The following is a 25000-nucleotide window of genomic DNA, read 5'->3' as shown; positions in this document are numbered from 1 at the left end:
AAAATAAAAAAAAAATAAAAATGTACATGAGTCACAAATACAACCAGTTACAATGGCATTCATGAGTCCATACAGCCCTGCTTCACAACACTTGAAAAACCATGGTAAAATAATGCTTACTGCAATTATTCACATTAATAGTAAAGAGCTTGTAAAACAAGAGTAATAAACATCCATGGAAACCATCAATATACAATATCTGTGGTGCACATACAATAGATCTGAACTATGTACAAAAATCTAAGACCCCCCAAATAAAAAGATTAAAAAAGTAAAATGTAAAAACTGCTCAAAGGTTTTCCTGAGTGAGTTTAGCTGGTGTCCATCTGGAACTGCAAAAAGAAAAAGGGCATGTTAAAAAATATTATTAATGCCATTTTCAGAGAACACAATTCAAACTTCTGGTAAGTGCAACATAAAACAATCAATAGTAAATATGAATTATGATAAAATAAAAAGGGCACAGGCTAAAGCAGAAAAGTGAGTAAATTGCTTAAAAAACAAACAAACTAGATAGTACATTTAAATAGAACAGGGATATGAAATAATAAAATTAAATAATGCTAATACTGCTACTTCTGCAAGCACCTCCATTTCTAGGCTCTTACCTTGGCATTGTACTCATCCAACTGGGCATCGAGCTCTTCTGCTGAAAGTTGTGGTTTTTTCTCACTGCGTCCTCCACCTCTGCTGCTACTGCCACCTCCGCGACGACCAGTTCCTCCACCACCACCTCGCCTCCTCTCAGGCCTCTCAAATTTTGCCTGCCCGAGTCTGCTTCTGTCAAAGCCTCTGTGGAAAAAGAAGGTTTGAGGAAAAGCTTTAAATGACATGGATAATGGAAATTATTCCCATGTTTTATTTAACTTGGATTAATTGGTTCTATAGATGCACAAATCTTCAATCAGAGTGAGTACAACAAAATGAAATCTATGAGTACTTCATTCCCAATTTACCTTGATGCAACTCTTTCTTCTTGTGCCTCCACCACATGCTGGATTTTCATTGGTCGACCTAAAATAATTCAACATTGCATCACAAATGCTCAAAGTACCCAAAACACATGTCCATTTCAAGAGGTCCTCACCGTCAAGTGGGACGCCATTGTACTGCTTCATTGCTTTTAAGGCATCTGCTTTATCTACAAAGATGACTTCTGCTGTTCCTTTACTCCTTCCAGATTGGTCATAATGTACTGATGCTTTTTTCAGCTCCCCAAAGTCTGCAAAAAGCTCCTGTAACACAATATTCAAACGTTAACACTTAGACATCACAAAATGAAAACCAATGCCAATGAGTAACAGTTACCTGGATATCTGATTCAGAAACACCAAAGTCTAGATTGGAAATGAGCAGTTTGCAGCCACTCTCCACAGCTCTTCCTGCAGAAACTTGTCTCCTCGAGCCACCAAAACTTTCTTCAAATTTGTCATGCTGCCATTTGTCTGGTAGTTCTCTTGGCTGTGAAAGTGAAGGACATTAGCATTTGCAGAGAGGCTCCACCATATTCACATGCATACGAGACCACCCTGTTAAAAAAACATCTCAGTATGAATGTGCCTGAAACATACAATTGAACACGAAGACAAAGACATTTTTTTTTTAAATTTAATTTCTTATCATCTCAGTAGATAAGTGTGCAATTTGATAAACACACTCGATTTATGGCCGCAGAAATACAGACAATTCATATCCTCATCACTTCTGTACTAATAAATATGTAGAATCAACGGTGAGCTTCCACTACTGGTAAACAAGCCACTTTGATGAGTAATAATGGCCTTCCTCAAACAACACGCCGCCATTTTGGTTTAGTAAGCCACCTCGTTTTCTAAATTTCAGACGTTTAAAGTGGTCAATAAAGTACTGACGAGCTCAACCTTGGCTATCACGTGTTTCCAGTTCCGTTTTAATACAGAATGTCGTGTTTTCAATACATGGTCAAGTCGTTCGTGGGGCTATGAACAAAACTAACTTACTTTCGACACAAAACAAGGTTATATTTTGAGTGTAACAGTGAGAGATAAATAGAGTTTGATCAGTAGTTGTATCTTACCCTTGTGTACGGTGCGGGCCTGTTGTTCCGCCTGAAAGTGTTGTTCGGTCGGCCGCCGGTTCGCCCTGAACTTCCCCGCTGTGGTACTTTGGACGGTCCGCGGCGCCCACCTCCTCCAGAGCCTCCTTTCTTATTTAGCTTGATAATGTCATCCAAGGACATGTTTATTTTGTCGGACATCGTGGAGTTTGAATTTCACGATGATCCAAAGTTGAACAATGAAGTTTGCGTCTGACAAAAACCCTTTATGAGCGGCGGTGGCGCGATGTTGAAAGAGACGGACGTGACGTAAAGAGTTTGCGGAAGTAGAATGAGATCACGGGGTTACAACTCTTCCCAGTGATTCTTTTTTTTTTATTTTTTTTATGTATTCTGTTTAAATATTGTTTTAACAACACCAGTGTGTGTGTGTTATTAAATCTTACACTAAATCTTAACACTATATTTTGCTCATTTATTCAGCATAAAAATACAATAATCTCTCAGAGAAACGATTGCCATCTCGTGGTCATTATAGACAATGGCATTTGATTATCAATGAAATCTAATATATTAGCAAAAATAGTAAATATTGGATTATCAGGTATATTCTTGGGGAAAATATGATTTTTTCTTGAGGTGAAAATTTTATTTCAAATAGCATTTCTCATTGTTTAGTTGTTGCCGTTTATGTTACTGTAGGGGGCAGGACAGCGTGGTTAAAACTATTCTTGGCTACTTTTTTCCCCAAAGAAGAAACTTATTTATGCAGACAGACACATTACATTTGAGACATGAAATTGTCTAAAATCTCTTAAGGTTTTGATTGAGTTCATGCAGCCTGAACGTTTTAAAATTAATAGATTGTATTTCGGTGGCTTTTTAACTCGGCGAGGTAGGTAAACAAAGGCACGATAGATTGGATAGCTCTCAGCAGCTAGCTAAAAGTTGCTAGTTCAGGTACCAGTCTGAGATGTTTTTGGTACTTTCCAGGTTAGAATTGGATTATACACAATGAAGGTAAAGATCCGACAGTGGAACGGCGTGGCTTCGTGGTTGTGGGTGGCGAACGATGAAAACTGTGGCATTTGCAGGATGCCTTTCAATGGCTGCTGTCCTGACTGTGAGTAATCAGCTGGTTTTGCTAGCACTTTTGTTTTGGTTTCATCAATGAATGGACTTTCCGCAATTCCTGGTTGGATGTGCAGCTCTGGGTTAGTTTTAGAGTTCATTGTCCCTGTCCTCCTTTCCTCGGTTACAACAACAGCAGAAATTAAATAAATAACATGTCAACTAATGTATCTAAGCAGCGAAAAAGCAGAAAATAACAGCTTTAAATAATCAGACATTAATTAGGGTTGTCAAAAGAATTAAACATCTGATGCTAATTACAGTTTTACCTTCTTTGGGAAGTTTTAGAATTATTTTCAACTTATATTTTACTTAGACCACATGGTATAAAAATGCATTGTTGTTTAAAAATTAGCAGTTTGGTTATTATTGCGGTATTGAAATGTCTATTCCAATCAAGATTGACATTTAGTATTGTGACAAGTGGAAACACTATTTTGTAATATAGGGTAGGGCATCAATTTAAATCTGTTGTAGTGCATGCAAATAATTCTGTATTTCCTTTGTGCAGCTTTGTATGATGTAAAGGCCCAATAATAATTTTGATTAGGAAGTATTTCTTTATTTTTTAGGCAAAGTCCCTGGGGATGACTGCCCGCTGGTCTGGGGTCAGTGCTCTCATTGCTTTCACATGCACTGTATCCTGAAGTGGCTGAACTCACAGCAGGTTCAGCAGCAGTGCCCCATGTGCAGACAGGAGTGGAAATTCAAAGAATGAGGCAGAGAAGTGGTCATTTTGTGTATTGTCTGTAAATATTTGTTTTTGTATTTCAATCTTTTCATGTGGATGATATTCTGGCAACTAATCTATTCATGTTTTATTAAAAAGTTTTAAACATTATTTGTTTTCTTTATCTATTGAAATGGGATTACATGGTCAGCAAGTTTAAATGTTTCATTTAAAATGAACAAACAGTTTTAATAATTGTTATATTTATTTATTAAAAACATATAAAGTGTATTACAAAAAGGAATGGTAGATTACAGCAAAACAGTCAAGTCAAAACAAAATTGTATACAAAATGATATAGTCCCCACAAAGGAAAAACATGCTTGCACACATTTTTTACATTGTAAACACATTGACCCTTAAGACAGACAACAGTATTTATGCTTTTTGCTATTTCTAGCTCAGAAAAAGAACCAAATGAGCATAACAGCATCGCGTTTCACAACATTCAAAGCCTTCCTAAGTCCTACACAACATGCCGACCTGCTACAGATACCATGGTAGATTCACTGCGGTGTTAAAATAACTGAGGCTCTACCCCATTGGAGGCAAGTTTATGCCTCTCACTTGACCAACCTTTCTCCATCACTGCTTTTTCTCCCTCAATTTTCTGAATTCTTGATCGGAAAAGCTTGCAAAATCAGGATGCTGATCAATGGTGGCGCTGTCCGCCCTTTTCCGCCATGTAACTTCAGAACTTGGCAGTGGTTTTATGTGGTTTATAACACAAGATTAACTAGTCCTTTTCAGTCATTTGCAGAGAGGCCAAAAAGCTCCAACAGCTCCTTACTATCTGGGTCAATCAGATCTTCTGGTTTCTCTCCACAGTCATTTTCAAGGTTCCGGTCTGCTCCAATAGAGAGAAGGTACCTGCAGAAACAAAATCCGCCCCAGTAATGTCAGTATGCGTGGTGTCAGGTCAGTGATGTGCAAGAATGCATGCAGATCGTTCTCCAGCTTGCCTTACCGCTGTGACGTAAACTGTGCATTAATAGGTTTTGAACAAGGTGTGAAAGTTGTAATGTAATGCTTTTTTAGTAGTTTAAGATAAATTGGCACATGACTTGGTGTAGGTTATGTTTCTCAAAGCCAAAAATAAACTGAATTAAAAATGTGTAAGTGGACAACTCTATAGAAAAGGCAAAAAATTGTCCATACGCTGAAGGTATTAATTCTATAGGCTGCTCACCTTGCAATGTGAGGGTAGTCGTCGCTGCAAGCCATGTGCAGAGGAGTCCAGCCCTCCTCGTCTCTTTGGTGGATGTCTGCTCCATAGCTCACCAGCAGTTTCACACAGTCAAGATTCCCAGACAGGACAGCCTCGTGAATAGCGGCCATTCCTTAATTGAAAGAAACAGAAATATTAGTCTTTAATTTGTATTCTTAACCTATGGAATTTTTTTTGCCACTTTTATTCAGATGAATAAAAACTTGAGAAGAAAACTTATATTAACCTAATGCCTTAACATATTAACAAATGCCACCTGTATCTACCCTTGAAGCTCACAAATTTTGCAATGGCATATTTTAGTAAATTTTACCAATTTGACCAAAAAGTAAAAACATAAAAAGATAAGTAACATGAAGGCAGTATATTCTGTCCAGAAACTCTCCCCTCAGACCCCTCAATTTAAGCACCATATCAAGCATTGTGTGTGAAAGTGTTTCAATGTAGAGCTGGTCATTACCTGAGGGGTAGATGGTATCCAAAGTAACTCTTTTGGATCTGATGAAGAGTCCGATCCTCTCTATCTCTCCCTGTCGAACATAGTCCTGGAACACTATGTCGTTTGGGAAGTGAACATTGCGGGTTGGCTTGAACTCAGCTGTTCTCTTGCAGGTAATTGGGATTCCACAATCCTGGGTGTAAGGCTTGGGGCCAATGGTCTGAGCTACTGGACAATGGTAGTACTTCATCATGGTTGATAGCTGTCCTTCCAAGCAAGTAAAATCAAATGAAAAACTCCAGCAAAATCAAATCAAAGTAGGTTGATTCAGAAGGTTAATAGCTTTAGTAGTTTATCTCCGAGGCAATCTTAGCTTGTCTGACTGGGCCTTCCCTTTCGACTCTTTATACCCTCAGCCAATCTATTTTCAGGGCTGGCAGCTTGCACATCCAGTCGCAAGATCTAGAAGATGAGTTACTGTTGTCCCAAGTCCCTCCCACTGAAGTTCAACCACCCCCTCACGCAGCGCACATCGTCCTATCCTTCTCAGTTAGTGCCAGGTTACTCAGCGTTCCTCCTTAAGGAAGTGGTGACATCCCAAAGGGTTGAAGAGGAATGGGGAGGGGGGCAGCTGTGGTCATGTCGCATAAACACCGGGTAGGTTAAAAGTGGTTCATTGCTGGACTGTAAGTGCCAAATCCCGGGCCATGTAGAGGTGAGATAGCTCATACACTGTTGACCACTAAGAGTCCACATAAACACAGTCATATTCTAAGATTAACCAGTGCTGGAAGTCACTAGAAGGGGTTTTCTCAATGACTATGGTTTCCCTGTTGACTACTAGAATAGCATCATCATCACATTAAAGGTGCACTATGTAACTTGTGATGGTGGGGGGTGCTTCTCCCCATTGAGATATTATTGATTTGCCTAAAAGTCCACAGTATGGTATTCAACTTATCTAGTTCAAATTTATTTCAATCCAGTTTTTATTACTTGAAAAAAATACACACAAATCATGCTTACTTCCTGTGAGCGAGCTTGATTGTTCAGATTTGACCTGGATCTTGGCCTGGTACTGTTACCAAGCAATGTGTATCCATGGAATCAAGCAGTGCCTCTTTAACCATTAACTTGATGGATAAATAATGACATAATGGATCTAACATTTTCTATAACATTTTTTTGTCTTCTCTGCTAATTGAATAATTTAGTCATTGTTTAGATCTTGCTAAACATCACTTTGTCTTAGACTAGGCCTATATTATCTTCATGACACAACTTTTGCAGTAAGTGGTCTTATGATTTATCTTAGTCATACATTTTTTTAAATCAACTTTTCTGGTAGATGTTGCAGAGTCCACAAGGGTTATCATTTTGTATGGATATTTAATTGCCCCCATAGTGTAATTACAGGCAATCATATTTAACCAACTGACACAAAATTCACAGAGAAACCCGACAAATTTTGACAACAGAAATTTAACAAAACACTGTAAACATCTGTAATTTTTTCATATTTTTATTGGCCACCATTTCACGTTTCCACATCAATTTGAATATGATGGAATGCTTAAGTTGCGTTTTTTTTCCCCCACACAGTTGTACAGTTGTTATACCCATCCCCTAGAGGCTGACCCTTCCCATCATACAGAAACACACAAGTACACACATTCATTCATCTGTTAATGCACAAAGTATATTCATCACACAGTTACCATTCACTCAATACAAACATGCACCCATAGCACACTGCAGCAACAAGGTACAAGGTAGAGCCAAATGGGATGTTTTACGTACATGAGTGTGGGATAGGGCAATGCAACTGCTCCCTTTCTTGTATTAATAGACACATTTCTCAGACCAGCCTGACCAGTAATCTGCACCAGTCTGCCTGTGTGTTTAGTAGTAAATCTCCAAATAGGCATAAATGCAGTGCAACCTATCAAGAGTTTTCAGTTTGAACTCTTCAAAATTGTGTGTAAGGGCCCCCAACAAGGCCAACGCACTAGAACTGGGCACATTTCAACACTATTAAAAATGACAAAACCTAAATTATAAAAATCCTCAGTGAAAGCAATTAAATAACACGATTTACCCCAAAAAGTTAACCATTCTATTTTTTTTTACAAAACGCAAGCAGCAATGCGAAATGAGGAGACTATATCGGGAAGTTGACAAGGGAATGAAATAACAAAATAATGTAGGCTTCCCAACCTAAAGTAAAATGACTTGGTCTTGGTTACAAATTGGGGGAAAAGGACTTTGTGATATGCTAGACAGGATCAGAGGGTGCTGAATTCAATACAAAAACACACCAATAGGATATCCCCATGTCCCCCTGAGGAATTGCTCTACAAATCAACCACAAAACCTGGTCCTCTGCATTCAAATCAAAGGGAAAAGGACAAAAAGATTGGACAATTAGATGGGATTATGTTACACTCAATTCTGCCCATGGCCCCACAGTGAACAATGGCACAAGGCGTATTCAAAACACGGTTGAAAAGGACATATATTTTGATGATAAATAAACTGCAATGCCACTTTTACATTTGGTCTGAATATAGGCAAACAGCTGATGTGGCGTTTTGTAGAGAAGGCATTGAGGTCTCCTACGTAGATGTAAAAAAAAAAAAAAAAAAAAGGTGAGTTTTTACTTTTCCTCTTCATCCCATTTTGGCCAGTAGCAGAGTTGCAGCTGGCGGTCCCATGGCAAAGGACTATCTGGCATTTGACTGGCCCTTAAGGGGATATGTTCATGGGACAGAAAATGGGAATGGGGGTGGGGGGAGGGGGCAAAGTAAGTGAAGGTAGTGATGGTGACTGGTTTCGGGTGGGACACGTCTCCTTTCTCCTGATTTTTGCTTTTTATTTTACAACTCGTCATGTCCATCGTCCTCTCCGTCAGAGTCATCATCTTGTCCCTCGCCCAAATCGTCCAAATCCTGTAGCACAAAACAAGCGGTTAAGGAGAGAACAGAACCGTATATTTATCCCTCAGTGGAGAAATGTACTTGTTATGGAATCTCGAGGGGCCATCTGTAAATACAGTTAGTAATAGATAAATCATTAAAGCTACATTACCCAAATTTCAAACATGAAGAGGAGGAACTGTTTAAACCACATCCAACTATTACATTACATGACATGAATTTGTGTGTGTTCATAACTTTAGAACTGCATTTTAAAAATCTCCATGGGAGAAAAAATACAATTCACTCACTTCCAAGAATAAAGTTGGGTACCACACCTTTGAATAAGCGGTTTACCTACCGGTTTATTTATAGCTTTGAGTTTCTTTTCTGCAGTAAGTTGCGTTAGTATGTGCAAGTTTAAATGCACACAGAATCTCTAATTTACGTCAATTTGACAAGAGACCACACATATCTAGCATTTTTTGTCACCGGTATTTGCATGCTTCTTTTTACATCCCTGCATTTTTGTTTGCCATTATAGCAATTTTCCGGACTTTAATGAATAACAAATGATCGTGAATTTGTCAGCTTGTAAAATCCTTCAAAAATAAAGAAAGAGCTTTGCGGTCATATTAGCATAGCATCCATACACCACTTGACAAATGGCTGTATATTTGGCACAACAATAGCTTTAAGTCTTGCCCTCAGACAGCTGAGGGTGCAGAGGAAGCAGGCTGCTACTGTTGAGGGAAATTCTGCACGTGTGGCTCTTAACGGTGCTCCGGTCTCAGTGTAAAGCCCAGTAAACACCGCTGACAGCTGCACAAGGCATTAGAGAGGAGAGTGGAGGGCAGCCCAAAGGTATTCTGGGAAAGGGGCGTATACAGTAAGCCAATGGAGGGAAAAGGTGTTAGTGAATATAAGCCATAGTAAATCTTTAGGATTACCACTTTAATAAAAATTTCAATTGTGATTTTTCTGAAAAGAAATTAGAATAGATTTGTGAAATAATGTTTTTGAATTAAACTCTGTTTTGCATTAACATCGGAAATATTGAATATGCAACACAATAGCAATGAAGAATCCAGTGCATTTCATGTTTCAAAATTATATTTTTTTACATCATAAGTTTCTCATTGCAGCAATTGCATTGCAAATTTGAGAACATCATGCTCATCATTATCCTACTCATAGTTTTCTATTGCTCTTTGACCGGTGTTATTTTATAACATACTATAGTTTGAAATTGAGCTATGTATAAGATATATAATGTCAATATGCAGATTTTGAAGTGTGACTAAAGTAGATCTTGAAGACTAACTAAAAAAATATATTGTTCTATGGTAATTTCATAGGACAATACCTTTAAATCAATTTAATTTAAGCCAAGGGTGGGAGGCCATACTCTACTGCATATTGGACTTCTGGTTGGTGATGAAGTCGTTGGTATGGCAAGATTTCCCACAAAAGCTCATTAAAATCTTGTTTTTGTTTACACATGTCAGTCATCTCCACAACTATGCAACTCCTAAGGTTACTGTGGTATTTAAAGAACAGACATGATGCCATCTTCCCCAAAAAAGTAAGCAAGGAAATGTGAAACCAAACAATTGAGGTCTACAGAGAAGGGCTGAATATGGTAGTCAATATTTTGGGCTGCTCATATGCTTATAACAATCCCAAAAGTTTGATAGTGTCATGATCTAGTTAAAAGCAGCTATAGATTAGACAAGTGGATTTGCCCTGGCATCCATATAATTATATATTTTTTAATTTATATTATTTACACAAGTGTGATTGAAACCATTATACCACTAGCAAGCACCAGAATGCAATTTTCTCTTTACAAACCATTTTTTGCAATTGATTTGAGCAATAATTGTAATCACGATTAAAATGGCAATGAAACCTATTGTGATTCTGAATAAGGAGGCTTTATTATTTGTCAAATCTTACCTCTTCCAAATCTTCATCATCATCTGCAGTTGGGGCTCCTCCGTCTTTACCTCCACTTTCCAAGAACTTACTGAAGCCCTCTAGTGTCCTCTCTCCATTGTAGTCAACCACCTGTACACAAAATAATGTAATATACATACAGTATGTTTAAAATGCATAATTTAAGGGCAAATTACTTGCTCAAAAATTTGACAGTATGTCACCAATTAAAAAAAAAAAAAAAAAAAAAGAGAAAAGAAAAAAGAATAGTAATATAAAATGCTAGAAATTGAGATCAGCATTTGAATAAAATTGGAATAGAAAGGCACTTCACTTCAGATATTATGAGAATGAACATGTGAGTGAGGGGAGAGAAACTGTAGACCAAAGGTGTCAACGTGCCAAAGACTTAATACACCCCTGGCACTCACTTTAAAAAGGCAGGTTAATAACTTACCAGAAATGGGTCAAGGTAGACAGGCAACAGTCTACTCTTTATACATTTTATTTGCTTTTATATTTTTATGCTGATTTAAAAAAAAAAAAAAAAAAAAGATTAAAAAGTATATCTGCCATTAAAGTCATAAATACATTTTATAGATAAAAAAAAAAACATGTATTTTCTATCTTTTCATCAAGCAAGTTTCACGCAGAAATCAGATCCCCAGATTTGGCAATGGTACTCCATAAATATGGTCCAATTGTTGTTTTGGACATACGCAAAATTACAATATTGGAGTATACGTATTTAAAATGATTAAAAATAACAGCAAAAACCTTGACAGCAAAGCTGACTTAAAATAAAAATTAACAAAAACGTCTAGAGCAATTTTCCAAACAAGGCTATAAAGTTAAATTTCTGCCCTTTTATTGTTCAGGTTTTGTGCAACACTAACCTTTGGGCAGGTTTTTTGCCAATTCCTGATGTATTGTTAAGACATTGCTATAAAAATGATGCACAAAAACTAATATTCTTTTGTGTCGGTGATCTGTGATGTGAAAAGGGACAGTCAGATTTATCCAAATTATCCTAATTAGTCTGTTCAAAAAGACAAATCTCAAGTATTTGAGGGAAAACTTGGAATGACACATGGATACACAGACTGGCACTAAAATGGTTTTCTCCCATTCGCTAAAGATCAACACATGTTTTTATATCAGGCCAATATATATAACCGACAATAACCCATGTTTAGTGTAGGGCTTCAACAGGTGCTAAATCAACACTCAAGACAAGTCAACAAGCAGGAATCTATTTAACATTCAAGATTAAGAGAATGTAACACAGAGCCAAGGCGGCTTAGGTTTCTGCACGTGTTCTATCATGGTACTAATGAAACTTGGGGGTAACTCATTTTAGAACAGATCACTTTCTCACAACTTTAAAGATAAACTTGCTTATTGGTTCGGTAAAATGAAGCAATGGTCAAATATTTACCCATAGATCAGAGATGTCACAATATCAAATTTTAGTGTTAAAATTGAGACCAAACCAGAGTACAATTAAAATTTTCTTCTATTGCTATTGCTGAGTAGATTCCCACTCTTCAACTAAGTGACATTAATGGTGCACAAAGCTTGTCATTATCATTCAGAAAGTTTGATTTCATATGGCCAGAACAAAAGCACATCACTTTATTTGAAGCATATATTGAATTGATGTGATGTAATTTTGCATAAATTGTCACCATTATATTTTAGCTGTGGCCCAATGTCCCAATTTTAGACTAGGGGTGGCAAGTTTCCCCATAATAAGATAATATTATTTCAGTACAGCTGAAATGGGTCTAAATTCATCTTTAACTGTATTAGATGAGGTTTAAAATTACCCACAAAAGTTCAGAAATATCACTTTATATCCTATTTTTGAAGTTTACCTTGTTTTTTTAAATATTTTTTATCCCATAATGTATTATGAACCATAAACTGAATATTCAAAATTTGCTGTCAAAACACTATTCACATGATCAATATTTCAATGGCCCACCTCTTTTTTAGACCATAGTTTAACTCTGGAGCTCACCTTGCGGTCATCTCCTGCAGGGAAAAATTTGAGAGTGGGGAAGCTGTGCACTTTGACTGTCTCAATCTCATTGGCTGTGGAATCCATTTTGGCAACAATGATGTCTGCATTGTCCTTGTATTTCTCTCCCAGTTTATCCCAGATAGGGGCCAGCTGTTTGCAGTGTCCGCACCAAGGGGCATCTGAAAAAGTGTTATAACATTAAATAGTACAGTAATTGATAAATAAACTATGATTTACTATGACTATTCAGTGATTTTTTTGGGTAAGTCAGCTAGTCAAACGATATTTCTATTATGCATTCAGATTTAAATACATTTTTAACCAAACAAAAAGGTTGAAATAAGAAGACTGAAAGCATCTAAAATCTAGTCTAGCTGGATATATTCTATTATTGATGAACATCAGAAATGGAACAATTAATGGCTATTCATGATTATTACAATTAATTGTTGCAGCCCTATCCATCAGTCTAGTCTACAAATAATATTGTATCTTGAATGTTTAAAATAAATATCGGAGATAGGAAAAAAGTTAGTCATGGATAAGAATTTTTTACACACTGGTGAGTAAAGCGGCTAAGGACATATGACTGAATAACAAACACTGGACAATACCAACATTTATATGGGCACAAACTATAAAATCTGACATTTGATCTTGAGTTGGGGTCACAGTTTTTTAAAAGAGTTAGTTAGAGCAAGGGCCTTGACTGAGGTCAATGCTTTTAAAATATATTATCAATTCAATTGTCTATATATGCTTTTTTAAAACACAGACTTACCCTAAAATACCATTTGTATTAATCTTCTATACTTTTGCCCTGTCATGTATAGTCTGGCAGCAGTACACTGGTGGGGCTTGCACGTGCACAGTACAGTTGGCCTGATCCCTTTTGAGATTTGTGAAAACTCCCCAGGACTTACCCCACTGTATATGCCCCCTTCACTATAGACTACATTTATACAGCAGCCATGGAAAATTCCTCCAAATATAGTTCACATTTAGATGTGGATCACCATAAACAAAATCCAGGAGCTATACTCGACCAGATCATTCAACAGATCATTTAACAGTGTCTAAAATAATTTGGTAAAGTTGGATGAGATCAAATGTGAGATCTATGCCAGGATTGAAAGGCTTATCATTTACACTGGCTTGATAACAATATTTCCAGGTCAATTTTAGGTATATTACGGATTTAGAATACTAAACAAAGATTATAAATTGATCCTTACAGAATTCAACAAAGACATTCTTGGATGGGTTGAAGGCAACTTCCTCAAAGTTCTTCCCAACCAGGACTTTGACAGGGTTCTTGTCCCAATCGTCAGGTATGTCTTGGCTCATGAGGTGAGGCTATGAATATAGAAACATTTACTGTATGAACAATCCTACAGTGAAAATTACAATCAATTCTAGCACAAACGTTTAAAATTTTTTCAATTGTGTCTTAAATTCAGTTTTGAGAAGTTTTCCTTTATAGCACACCATTTATAGTGCATTTTAAACCATCCATAGCCGTCATTGTTCCATAACAAATTTCTGTAAAACTTCTCTAGTGGAAATACAATATTGTTCTGTAGTAGTATCCAAGTAATTCCATTGCAAGTTGAGGTTTAAAAAAAAAAAGGTAAGGACATAGTAAAACTTCAATATTTGTGATCAAGGGTGCATTCAGACTTACTCATACACCACATCTGAACGAGCTCAAACCAAGCATGAGTTCACACATCTTGAAAAGACTAAACTAAACCAATTTCTTGGTTAATTTGCTTAAAAATAAAGTATGCCCAGTAGATGCTTTACCTTGAGTTTTCCCTCAGTGAACAGTGTGCAAAACTCCGTAATGCCTTCTGCTGTGATGGCATCACTCTCAGGCTTGTACTTTGTCATCTCGTCCTCCAGGGTAATGAGGCGGATGGCAGGACACTCTTCTTTCTTCAGACCGAAAAACTCCAGGATCCTCTGGTTATCATCTACATCACTGTCGATAAAGATGAACAGGATCTGCAGGAAAAGGTCAATATTAAAATGTATAGACCCAATAGTACAATTGAAAACTCAATTTCAATACCAAGGCATAATCAGTGTCAGAATAATTTAAAATTCCCCTTCAAAACAATATAATTTTCATCACAAACAGTATAATAGTTCCATCTATTTAATATTAATGTGTGGTCTTTACTAGTTCTGATAAACATCAAGTCCATTCCAAATCCATACAGAAAATCAGTGGAGCAAAGTTTGATACCTGCTCGAATGAGTATGTAGTTTCAGTAGAGATTTTTTTTTTCTCTTTTGATGCAGGCTCTCCTTTCTGCTCCTTTTTATTTTTTTCCATGTTTCATTTTATGACAGTGTTGATGCCTTTTGTATTTTATGAATGAAATTTTAAAAAAAATGTGTAAAATTTTACTTACTTTGCCCTTGAATCCTGCAGCTGCCTTCTTGAACTCATCCATCTTCACCTGGAAGTCTGAGGAACCTTTGGGCAGGAACATGAGGATGTGGGACTTGATGTCTCCTCCAAAGATTTTGGGAGCAGTCTGAGATGAACAAAAAACAGTTATTTTAATCCACAGTCATAGAAATTGCTTTGCTACTGAAACTGAAAGTTAAGTGGGTGAAGTGTCTTGCCTAATGACACAGAAGCAATATGCATGGACATTCATTTCTAAGCTACAGCTGGCCCCACTGTTCATAAGCAAAACATTTTTGAATCCAAGTTAGGTTGGATAAGTAGGCAAGGCAAATGAAGTGGAACTACTTTGTGTATATACCGTGCTCTATAAAAGGGCTTAACATAACAAAAATTATTAAAAGTGCATTAATATTCAAGCAAAAACAATTACAGGCTAAACAATTACTGATATACATCATACTGTGATTACAAATAAAATGTACAATTGTACCATAATACAGTCCTGAATATGGTACAGTGAGAACAGTGTATACATTTTATTAAATCATGCTGAAAAATTGTGAAAAACATTACAGTACCTGCTCTGTGAACTCGATGACCAGGGGCAGCTGGTTGGCCTTGACAAAAGCCAAGAGGTTTTCTTTAGTCAGCTCTCCATCAAAAGTATTGCGTCCCTCATCGAACTGGAAACAACATGGAAACAAACCAGATCTAATTATCCAGTCAGCTGTTGTGTGTCTGCCTGTATAATCTGCCTGTAAACATCGTACATAGATTTACCATAGATAAATTTATTTTTACTGCTCTCATTGCCCTGTTGACATGTGGACAGGGATGCTTTTTTTAAGAATAGCTACTTCCTGGCACACAATTGAAAAGTGATCTTTGCCAGAGGCTCAATACCCTCTCACAAGCACTGTGAGCCCTTAACACCGGGTGCAGTAAACAAGTCCAAGAGGCCAGCTGTTTATTAAGAGTGAGCCAACACTTTCAGAGGGTTTATCTGATGAATGCCAGAGGCTAAGGTTACTATAATCAGGGGTTATATTAAAAAATAAGGTTTAAAAACAGAGGATGCACACAAGCAATATCAGAAAACAAAGCTAAAAGGTGCACTTGAACTTTTCTGGAGGGGGGTCTGTGGCCTGCTCGTCTCTCTGGAGTATTACCAGATCTGGACAGTATGACATTAAATGTGTCTAGCTCCATTGAGACTGACAGGGGACTCTAGCATGCCAAATCAAAGGTCAGATCTGTGGGGAGGCAACCCTAAGAATGCATGTTTTTCAAGGCACGATTGAACAATAAAAACATGCAAATATGATAATGAAAATAATAATAATGAATAGAGGTCAGACTACTGAAAACTGCATGCAAACAATAAACAAATAAACAATCACCATGGAGAAAATTATTGGCAGACATCCCACCCCCAGATAAGTTACACAGCGCACTTTTAAGTTTCTATTCACAGAACACAAACACTGGTTAGTAATTGTTAGGGGTGGGTTGAAGGGCATTTCTTGTAAAAATAGGAGTATGCAAAAGCACTTCCCACACACTAGCCCTGAAAATAAGTATTGCAAATATTTATGACTGACAAATAAAAATTATTTAGGAGTAGGTCCAGGGGCATAAACATTTGAGAGAAGACTGAACTATTGATAATAACTTAATCATTTTGGTAGCCATGAAATTGTGATAGTTTGCACTGAAACCAAGTAAAATTTCTCTCTTGTAACATAACAGGGGCCTCTCATTACCTGCTTGCCCAATTTGTACTGACAGAAAACTTGTGTTGTGAAAATGGCGCAACACATAAGTTCAACCATGATGCTCATTTCTCTAACAATAAAAGAAACCTTTGATCTGGCTTGAAGCAACAGGTTTGCTTGCATATTCTGATTACAGATGAGAAAACCGATACACACCAAATCCTTGTATTTTAATGAGATGAGAGAAAAAGCAGGTAGGCGAGTCACAAGGCTTTACGCATACTTTAAAGGCAGGTGACAAATTTTGGATGCTCTTGAAGGGACAAAACATAAAAATAACCATTTTGATATTTTTAGGATTACACCCATAACTGCCATCAGTTTTGAATTTTGAAATCTGAAATCTGCCAAATGGCATATAAATGTTGAGATTCAAGTATCACCAATATGATATCTACCACCACAAGTTAAATAAAATTCATCTTCCCTGCTACTCAATTGACAATAAAATAACCTGGACAAGATGACTTACCTCACAAAACATCAGCTTTAACATGTACCTCATTTACCTCTATTCTTTTTGTTACTATCACAAATGCAAATGGATAAAGTAACCATAAATGTGTAAAATATGCAACTTCAAATAAATGAATATATTTTGCAATTAGTCTTGCACTTACTACTGCTGCCTAAATTAAGTCAACATGTGCAAGTCATTCGTGTGTATCCTCTGAGCCAACTTCATACACGTTTTAGGACACCCCAGACAAGCTAAGAATAGCATAGCCTGCGGACACTGTTCGGTCAACAGCATCACATTACAAAGATTCAAATCAACAGTATGACTTCAGTAGCTAATAATAAACACTGTAATTATTGTACCAGCTTTAAATACTGTACTTGGATACTACGAGAAGGTACACGTACTACTCCTACCTTCTTGAACAGGACAACACCATCCTGGCTCACTTCAAACTTTGAGTAAACAGCATCATCAGAAGTGGAAGCGAAGGGGATGTCATCAATGGCCTCTGCTGCCTTCTCAAAGGCTTGGGCATCAGCAGACTTTGGATCCTACAAAAATAAAAATCAAATAAGGTAATGCGGACAATTTAATAAGGAATATTAAAGCTTCCATCTGTAAATAGACTAGCCAACTCGGCCATTTTGCATTCTCACATAAACCCACTAGATGATATCTGTGTTGCTGTGGTCTGATAGTGGCCTAACTTTGGCCTGACAGAAGACAACCAGAGAGCACAGGTAAGCCTGAGCAAAGGTGAGGAGAGGGAGGATGGGGAATAGATTAACACAAACAAAAAAATAAATAAATAAATAATTTATTATTGGGCTAACTTTAAAAGCTCTATGAGTTGTACAAATTTCTTCCCTAATTGAGCTGTAATTCAAAACATTCTATTGGGGGCAATTTGCATAACCAGTATTATACAGTACTGTATGTGTCCATATCTGAATCAATTATCACATTATGCCAACAAATCAGTCCATACGGTCAAACAGAGTTATACTTCTGTTATTTGTAAGTAGAAAAAAAAAAATAGTACAATAAGAAAACAAAACCAAAATCTTACTTTAAAGAACCCAATGACTGCAACTTCATTGTCAGCGATGAGAGACTCTGCTCCACTGACTCCATCCAGTGGGGCAACAGAGGGCCCTGTGCGCTTCTTCAGCCAGTTCACAATGTCATCAGCCTGTCTGCCCGCTGCAAGGAACAATACAATCAGTCTGATGGAAGAGTCATTTAATACAAGAAAGAAATCAGATCAGATCCTTTATTGGGTTCATCTATACTACAAATGAGTATATAAAAAAAAAACAAAAAACTGTAGGACGACTTGTAACAAAATCAATACAGCAAAACCATAAAATTATTCCAAGATAAAACTCTTTAGTTACTACAGTAATAAATCTTTACCTTAACACTCAAGACAAAACTTAAAATGATAAAACAGTAGGCAAGAAATCCATTTCATTATAAGAAGGTAGCTTCTTCATTTGGAAATTAAGAAGTAATCAGTTGTGATTACACAATCATTTCAATTGTGAGGTCTACAGCCAGTTCACTGTCAGTAAAACCATGCGTTTGAAGTTCAAACTTTGGGAGGGATAAATTGTACCATTTTCCTGTTAAGCAGCACTGATTAAAGTCTGTTTTGTTCATGTTAAAAATAATAATAAATACTGAAAGACATTGTTTTTAATGAGTCAAAAAATTTTTTAAAAAAGTGATATTTGAATTGATTTATTTGGAGGATAAGCCCCTTGAGATGTCTCGCCATCTCGTTTCGAGGGGGACCTCGGAACTGATTGACCAACATAAGGCCAAAAATATAAAAACATTTTTTTTCTTTTAAATCACCCAGCCCTTGATTACACATTATAGAAGTTTAATGAATGGACAGCAACTTTGAAAACAGCTACTTTGTTAAGTGTTGCCTTACATATTCATCAACAATGCCCAAGAGCAAAAGTAGCACTTCTGTTGCCTCCACTTCAGCCCTCCCCTTTTCCCACCACAGCCGGGACGACGTGAAGACTTGCACATCTCTGCTCCACACTGTAAGCAGCATGAGGGGAACGTGCCCACACTGCCCCGCCCATTTTAAGACTTGCATAAATCTGATTGGCCAAGCTGTGATAGCTCAAATTACTGGGACTAGTCAGGCTATGAGTAGGAGAAGCTGTCTATGCTGTATTCCTATGTGTTAGCAATAGGAGAGCTTACTCACTGTTACATCAGGTTGTCAAAAAAGGTCTTTGGAGTAAAGAGGATAGTAAAAGCTTGATTCAAGTTGATGACATGTTGACCTTGCAGTCAAATACATTTTTTTTTTTTTTTAAATAATACTTACAGTAGTATTTATATAAAAAGGCCTTTACAATATTCCCATGTTACTAGGAATTATGTGGTGATTTATTACCTTTATATGCATGTTATAACTGATAATGCTTCCCAGGAGGCTATGGAGGCCCCCGCATAGAGTAATTTACTTAATTTACTAAAAAGAAGCTAAACAAAAAATAGTCATGTGATACTGTCTAATACTTCAAGCTTCTAGTACTGTCAGTACTAGTAGTAGTAGTAGTAACTCTACAGAAGTCACTATATCTACATCTATATTTATATAAACCACTGACTGATACAAGATGAGAGGTAACTAGCAGCAAACCACTAAAGAGGGGACCAAAGACATCTGAGACGTAAGAAATCCCTAATTATCAAAACGAAAGAAGATTACGTGTTTAATGAGAGTTCACATAAATTAATTTAGCACTCACCAGAATACTCTTTGGGTGAAGATTTCTCTCCTCCCTTGAAGAACTTGATGGTGGGATAGCCCCTCACACCATACTCCTGAGCCAGTTCTGTCTCTTCTGTGGCATCGACTTTGCCCAAGCGGATTTCTGAGCCCTCTGCCTTCAGCATCCCGGCCGCCTTGGCGTACTCTGGGGCCAAGGCCTTGCAGTGACCACACCATGGAGCGTCTATGGAAGAAAATTAGTTGTTAAGTGACAGTCGACTAAAATTATATTATTGTCTTGTATTGTAAAAATGATAAATATTTCTCTGTGAAATGGTAGTTTGAAATTTGATTTTTTTTTTAAATAGCTGAAATGGCTGATAAATAACTACAGCTTTGTAATTGTAATTTTGAACAATTAAGATAGCAGAGTATTGTCCAATATGTAGCCTGCTAATATAGGTCTAATAGAAAAGAAAATATTAAATTGCAAGTACTGTGTAGCTGAGCAACACTCCAGACTTGATGATAATTTAGAAGACATGGGACCCATTAGTTTATTTAAAATGGAGGCACATGACTAATACAGACAGTGCATACAAGTGACACGTCTCGTACGTTGAAAGATTGCATCACAATAGAGAAAAACTTCCTTGTCTCTTCAAGTAAAAAAAAAAAAAAAAAAAAAAAGATAAACTTTTGCAAGTTTGGAATAGTGGCCTAAGTACACGTCAACCTACTCCACAACTGCTCAGTGATCCCGCCCAACTCTGAACAACGCGAACACGCCCAGAGCCCACGGGCCCTCCCAAATCTGAGCCTATTGGACAGACAAGACTCCAGTTATTCCTCACTGGGCTATAGGCTTGACAATCACTGCGAGTCAACTAGCGGGGCTTGGGATCCCAAAATGCAGACGCAAGTTAAGTAAAAATGCATGACTTCTGGCAAAAAATACTAAATGCAGTTAATCAGAAATTGAGTTTTCCAAGCCGTGCGCACAAGTATCTCCAAAGTGTTCCAAACGCGAAAGTAGTAGGCCTTATGAAACTGAATTGAAACTTCATAGAAAGCAAAACAAATCATGCATAAAAATCACAACACTTTTTCATAGTACTACGAGAACCAAACACTGCAGACAATGGCCAATTTGATAACAAAAATTACTTTGGGTATTAAGACTGTTTGGTCTGATCAAAAAGACAGACTAGTGAGCAGGTCAGTAAAAATGGTTAGGGGGCATATAAAGTGTGTTGATAACGTGATCAAAGCGATCCTTAACTCGAAATGAATGAACTTCAGGCCACGGTTCATTGGCGACGACGCATTTGGAGTAAACGCAGCGGAGTCCATTTTAAAGGAGAGGGAAAGGCCATGGAAATAAATTATGATCTTATCACCGGGAGATGCTTGCACAGGGTAGCTCATTTGTTATTTAAAAGTACTTGTTTTTATGTCATCTAGAGTAGTTGGTATTACTTAAAGATATGGAAATTATGCCTGAGCGGACGGAGTAGGGATAGATTTGCCATAGGAGCGGCAACTTGTGTCAAAGTTTCGTGCTAACATGAAGCTACATCAGCGACTATCTTCAACGCTAGGAAAACTAGAGAAACCGTAGGCAAGATCTACATAATTTTATTGGTAAAAAATACTCACAGAATTCAACGAGGATGTTTGGATGAGCTTTTAGGGCCTCGTCAAAGTTACTTTTCTTCAGCACCAGAACATCTTCCTCCTCAGTTATCTCAGCTCGGGCTACAGCCAGAGCGCACAGCAAGACAAACTTCCACATTTTAGCGCCGAGTTTCTTACGAACAGAGACACAGGAGCAGCGGGACCGTGCAGGGAGGGACTACAAGCGGCAGAAGAGGTGCAGGTTATGGTCTTTTTGTTGCTTAAGGCTGAGAGAGTAGCTGGTATTTTGTGTCTACCGCTACTAACGTGGCAGTGCACGCAGAAACCGGAGGTCAGCCGTGGTGCGCATGCGCATTTATCAGGCCCAAAGCAGTTCGTGTTGAAATGTGACTGGACCAGAGCGCGCGGCACCTGGAAGTGAAAAGCGCAACTGCCTCCTCCGCATTTATGCTCCAGCCACAGAGAGCAGACTGCACTCAAGAAATAAACATCACGATTATAGAGATTTAAACTGAAAAATAAAACAAAGCTATTCACACGTAATGGATTGACATTGCTTATAAACATATGTTCTGTATTCAGATGCGATAAGACCACTACACCTTGAATTAGCCTACTTGTGCATTTTATTAGATGTAACTTATTTGAGAAGAGGGATATATGGTTACGTGACTTCACTACAGAAGTCACCATGAATTTGCCTAAAGGAGTTCAACTAAAAGATTTAACCCTTACATACTGTTCATTTCTGAAGCCTTCACAGTATGGTTCGGGTCAAATTTGACCCAGACCAAGAATTCCCTCATAGTAAGTGTCTAAACCAAATTTTGAACTATAGATCTATTTAAAATGACTAAATAGACTATCCCACATTAATAAATATCTGTAATATATAAATATAATGTTTCTGGGAGCAGGAAGAGCATATTTTTTTAAGTTTTACAACACTCGTTTTTGGAGAAAAACATCGACTATCACAAGTATCATAGTCCTGTTTTACAAAACACCTAAAAACATAAAAGCCATTATGATTTGTATATATATTATTGCATTTGAAAATGACATGAATATTCTGGAACTGTTGGAATTTATAATATATCCATGCTTATCCACTGCAGCCATTATGTTTATTTCAAACTAGTCAGTGCATTCAAAGCAGTGGTAGGAAACTTTGCGTGTGTGTGACTTTCATCTGTGTTTCCCACATTTGCAGCAGGTTGTAGCTGTTTTGCAATCCTTCTTTGCAGGGCTAAAGTTGTATCTCCTTCTCTTCTGTGCCCTTGTGTTGGTTCTGGTGTGACTTCTTGATCAGGACCAGGTTCAGATCACTGCACTCGCCTCACCAATGCTTCTGAAGCTGCTGTGTGGGGAAGCTGGTGTCACCTTTGCTCCTCCTCCAGTTCCTCCAGTTCCTCCAGTTCCTCCAGTTCCTCCAGTTCCTCCAGTTCCTCCTGCTTACCCTCCAGGTCGGGTTCAGCTCACTCCATAGACAAAGCGGGCCAGCAAAGCAGGCCAGCGGGAGGTTCGGCTCTTGCAGCTGTGCCTGTTACTTTGTCAAGGTTTCCCAGTCCTCCTTTGTTGGCATTGTAGTCAAGGATGATGGCTGATGATGATGATGAGGCTCCCAGGAGTTCACCTCTGCAGCCATATTATTATATGTAATGTGCTCATAAGGACGACATTCTTGTTCTTCTTTTACATGTACGAGACAACTGTGGTGTCCTGGGTGAACTTACTCAAACTCAGAAGAAAAGATCTCTCTCCCACTTGACTGACTTGTGTTGCTTATGTGCTCCATAAACAGGATGATCACTCCTTTCACTGTTTTGAGATTCTCCTTTACCCTTTCAAAAACTAAGTTGTCTGTATATGGGAACCTGGGGCATGGGGAAATCTCAAAACAGTGAACTCTTGAACTCTGTCACTACTGTGCCATAAAAAAAATACACACAAACATGGTGTGTGCAGTTTCACAGTTTCAAGTTTCCCTAAAACTTCCATTTTGCTTCATTTGAACTGCACTGATAGAGCTAAAATCCATCTTAATAGATATGGGTCAAAATTGACCTGAAACAGCCTCAGTGTCGCAAAATTTGTAGCACCTGTACAAAAGTATAACATTTTTAAATATTTTCATTTTTGTGTATTTTGGAAAAATTTAGGAAAAGTCATCAAATTTCAGGATAAAAGAATGATGTTTAGGGTATTTTTTCTACTGTTGAATGTCAAAACGGGTCACATTTGACCCAAACAGTATGTAAGGGTTAAAGTCATTTTCAAAAGATTTTTGAATGATTAAACTTAGAAGGACATCAGCCTTCAGCAGAATCAAGGTGCAGTAGGGACCTTGACAAAATGTCAGTCTTGTTGGTTCTGGAAAACTGGATGAGTCAAAAACTGGATGAGCCAAATAAGGAAGCTGGAAAATCAATGATTAAGGCTACTTGAACTGAACATAAAAACATCTTTTGAATGTAACACAGTCTGTATTAGATTACATTACAATGTAACATGTGTTTTCCATTTCTGTCTGCATGGTGTGCCATGAATATGAAACATTATCAATGTTTACTTAGGCCTACTATTTGCTTTGCTTTGAATTAGATTCTGTCAAAACACAGGCCGAAGGCTGTGTCATTGTGAACTTAAGATAGGGCTGTGGTATTTTATCTGTAAACCATGTATAAATAATATTACAATGATAGTTGTGTGGAGCTCCTCTTCATCATGCTGTCCTGTTCCTATTGGCTAACAGAGCTGACAGTTTGTGGCATTGTCACTGTTGGTTTGGCCACATCATGTGTAACAGGAAGGGGAAATAAGTTAATAAAGTGCTGTCAGTGAAGCACCCAATACAAAGATCTTGTCAAAGTAAATCATGTTTTTTGTTGTTGTTGTTGTTTTTAGAAGAAATTGTTAGTTTTACATTGAATTATAATAGATTTTTAAGAAAAACAAGCTGTAATGTAAATCATACTTTAAAAATGATAAATGTGTAATTAACATTTAACTTAAAATGTGAAAATGGTCACTGTTTTTTCAAATTGTTACATTTGGGATATCCATGTGCAGAAACTGATATGTTGACTTTAAGTAAATGTATTTTGCTTCTGTACTGATCAAAAGCAAATTTAAACTTAAAATATTTACTTCCAATTAATCCAAAATATTTTGATAAATGTGGTAATACATGTAACCTATTTAAAATCAAGATCTGTTGTAAGTCTGGTTTTATTCATATTTCTGTAGGCTTACCATATTACACTGGTATCATTACAATGGCCACGACAGCTCAGATTTTGCTGTTGCCAGTAGAGATCCAGTTACTAATACAGATGACTTCTTCTTAATAAGTAATAGCTCTATGATAATGAATTCATGACAGAAATAACTAGAAAAGCACTCAGAGAGCGCAGACCTCCGCCAAGGACTACCCCCATTTTTATATAAATTGTGATAAAAGTCTTCTGGATCAGATCCGGATCAGCCTTTGGAATATGAAAGAGGATCCCATTGT

At 37.3% G+C, this 25000-nt stretch overlaps 4 protein-coding genes across 4 annotated transcripts; 1 reads left to right on the top strand and 3 right to left on the bottom strand.

The window, feature by feature from the left end:
• Positions 1–10: 10 nt before the first annotated feature.
• LOC110173859 (aly/REF export factor 2-like) lies at positions 11–2351 on the bottom strand. The gene is made up of 6 exons (XM_020939866.2): positions 2057–2351; positions 1309–1461; positions 1088–1235; positions 957–1014; positions 609–792; positions 11–332 (listed from the first exon to the last, which is right to left on the bottom strand). The coding sequence occupies exons 1-6, from the start codon at positions 2234–2236 to the stop codon at positions 312–314; spliced, it is 744 nt and encodes a 247-aa protein (XP_020795525.1). The 5' UTR covers positions 2237–2351; the 3' UTR covers positions 11–311.
• Positions 2352–2761: 410 nt separating this feature from the next.
• Positions 2762–4007, top strand: anapc11 (APC11 anaphase promoting complex subunit 11 homolog (yeast)). The gene is made up of 3 exons (XM_055165460.1): positions 2762–2930; positions 3029–3158; positions 3739–4007. Exons 2-3 carry the CDS (start codon positions 3050–3052, stop codon positions 3882–3884), a joined length of 255 nt encoding a protein of 84 aa, XP_055021435.1. The 5' UTR covers positions 2762–2930; positions 3029–3049; the 3' UTR covers positions 3885–4007.
• An 81-nt stretch (positions 4008–4088) lies between these two features.
• ppp1r27b (protein phosphatase 1, regulatory subunit 27b) lies at positions 4089–6140 on the bottom strand. Its single transcript, XM_020939883.2, has 3 exons — positions 5585–6140; positions 5086–5236; positions 4089–4766 (listed from the first exon to the last, which is right to left on the bottom strand). Exons 1-3 carry the CDS (start codon positions 5814–5816, stop codon positions 4643–4645), a joined length of 507 nt encoding a protein of 168 aa, XP_020795542.1. The 5' UTR covers positions 5817–6140; the 3' UTR covers positions 4089–4642.
• A 929-nt stretch (positions 6141–7069) lies between these two features.
• Positions 7070–21828, bottom strand: p4hb (prolyl 4-hydroxylase, beta polypeptide). Its single transcript, XM_020939818.2, has 11 exons — positions 21505–21828; positions 19883–20089; positions 18172–18305; positions 17516–17653; positions 15443–15547; positions 14863–14988; positions 14249–14449; positions 13678–13798; positions 12440–12621; positions 10438–10548; positions 7070–8511 (listed from the first exon to the last, which is right to left on the bottom strand). Exons 1-11 carry the CDS (start codon positions 21638–21640, stop codon positions 8440–8442), a joined length of 1533 nt encoding a protein of 510 aa, XP_020795477.1. The 5' UTR covers positions 21641–21828; the 3' UTR covers positions 7070–8439.
• Positions 21829–25000: the final 3172 nt, after the last annotated feature.

The sequence above is a fragment of the Boleophthalmus pectinirostris genome, unplaced genomic scaffold (genome assembly GCF_026225935.1).
Source record: "Boleophthalmus pectinirostris isolate CB_2022bp ecotype Guang Dong unplaced genomic scaffold, ASM2622593v1 HiC_scaffold_772, whole genome shotgun sequence".
In the NCBI taxonomy this organism is placed as follows: Eukaryota; Metazoa; Chordata; class Actinopteri; order Gobiiformes; family Gobiidae; genus Boleophthalmus; species Boleophthalmus pectinirostris.
The sequence above is the reverse complement of the archived record's forward strand: the minus strand, read 5'-3'. Positions and strand labels throughout refer to the sequence as shown.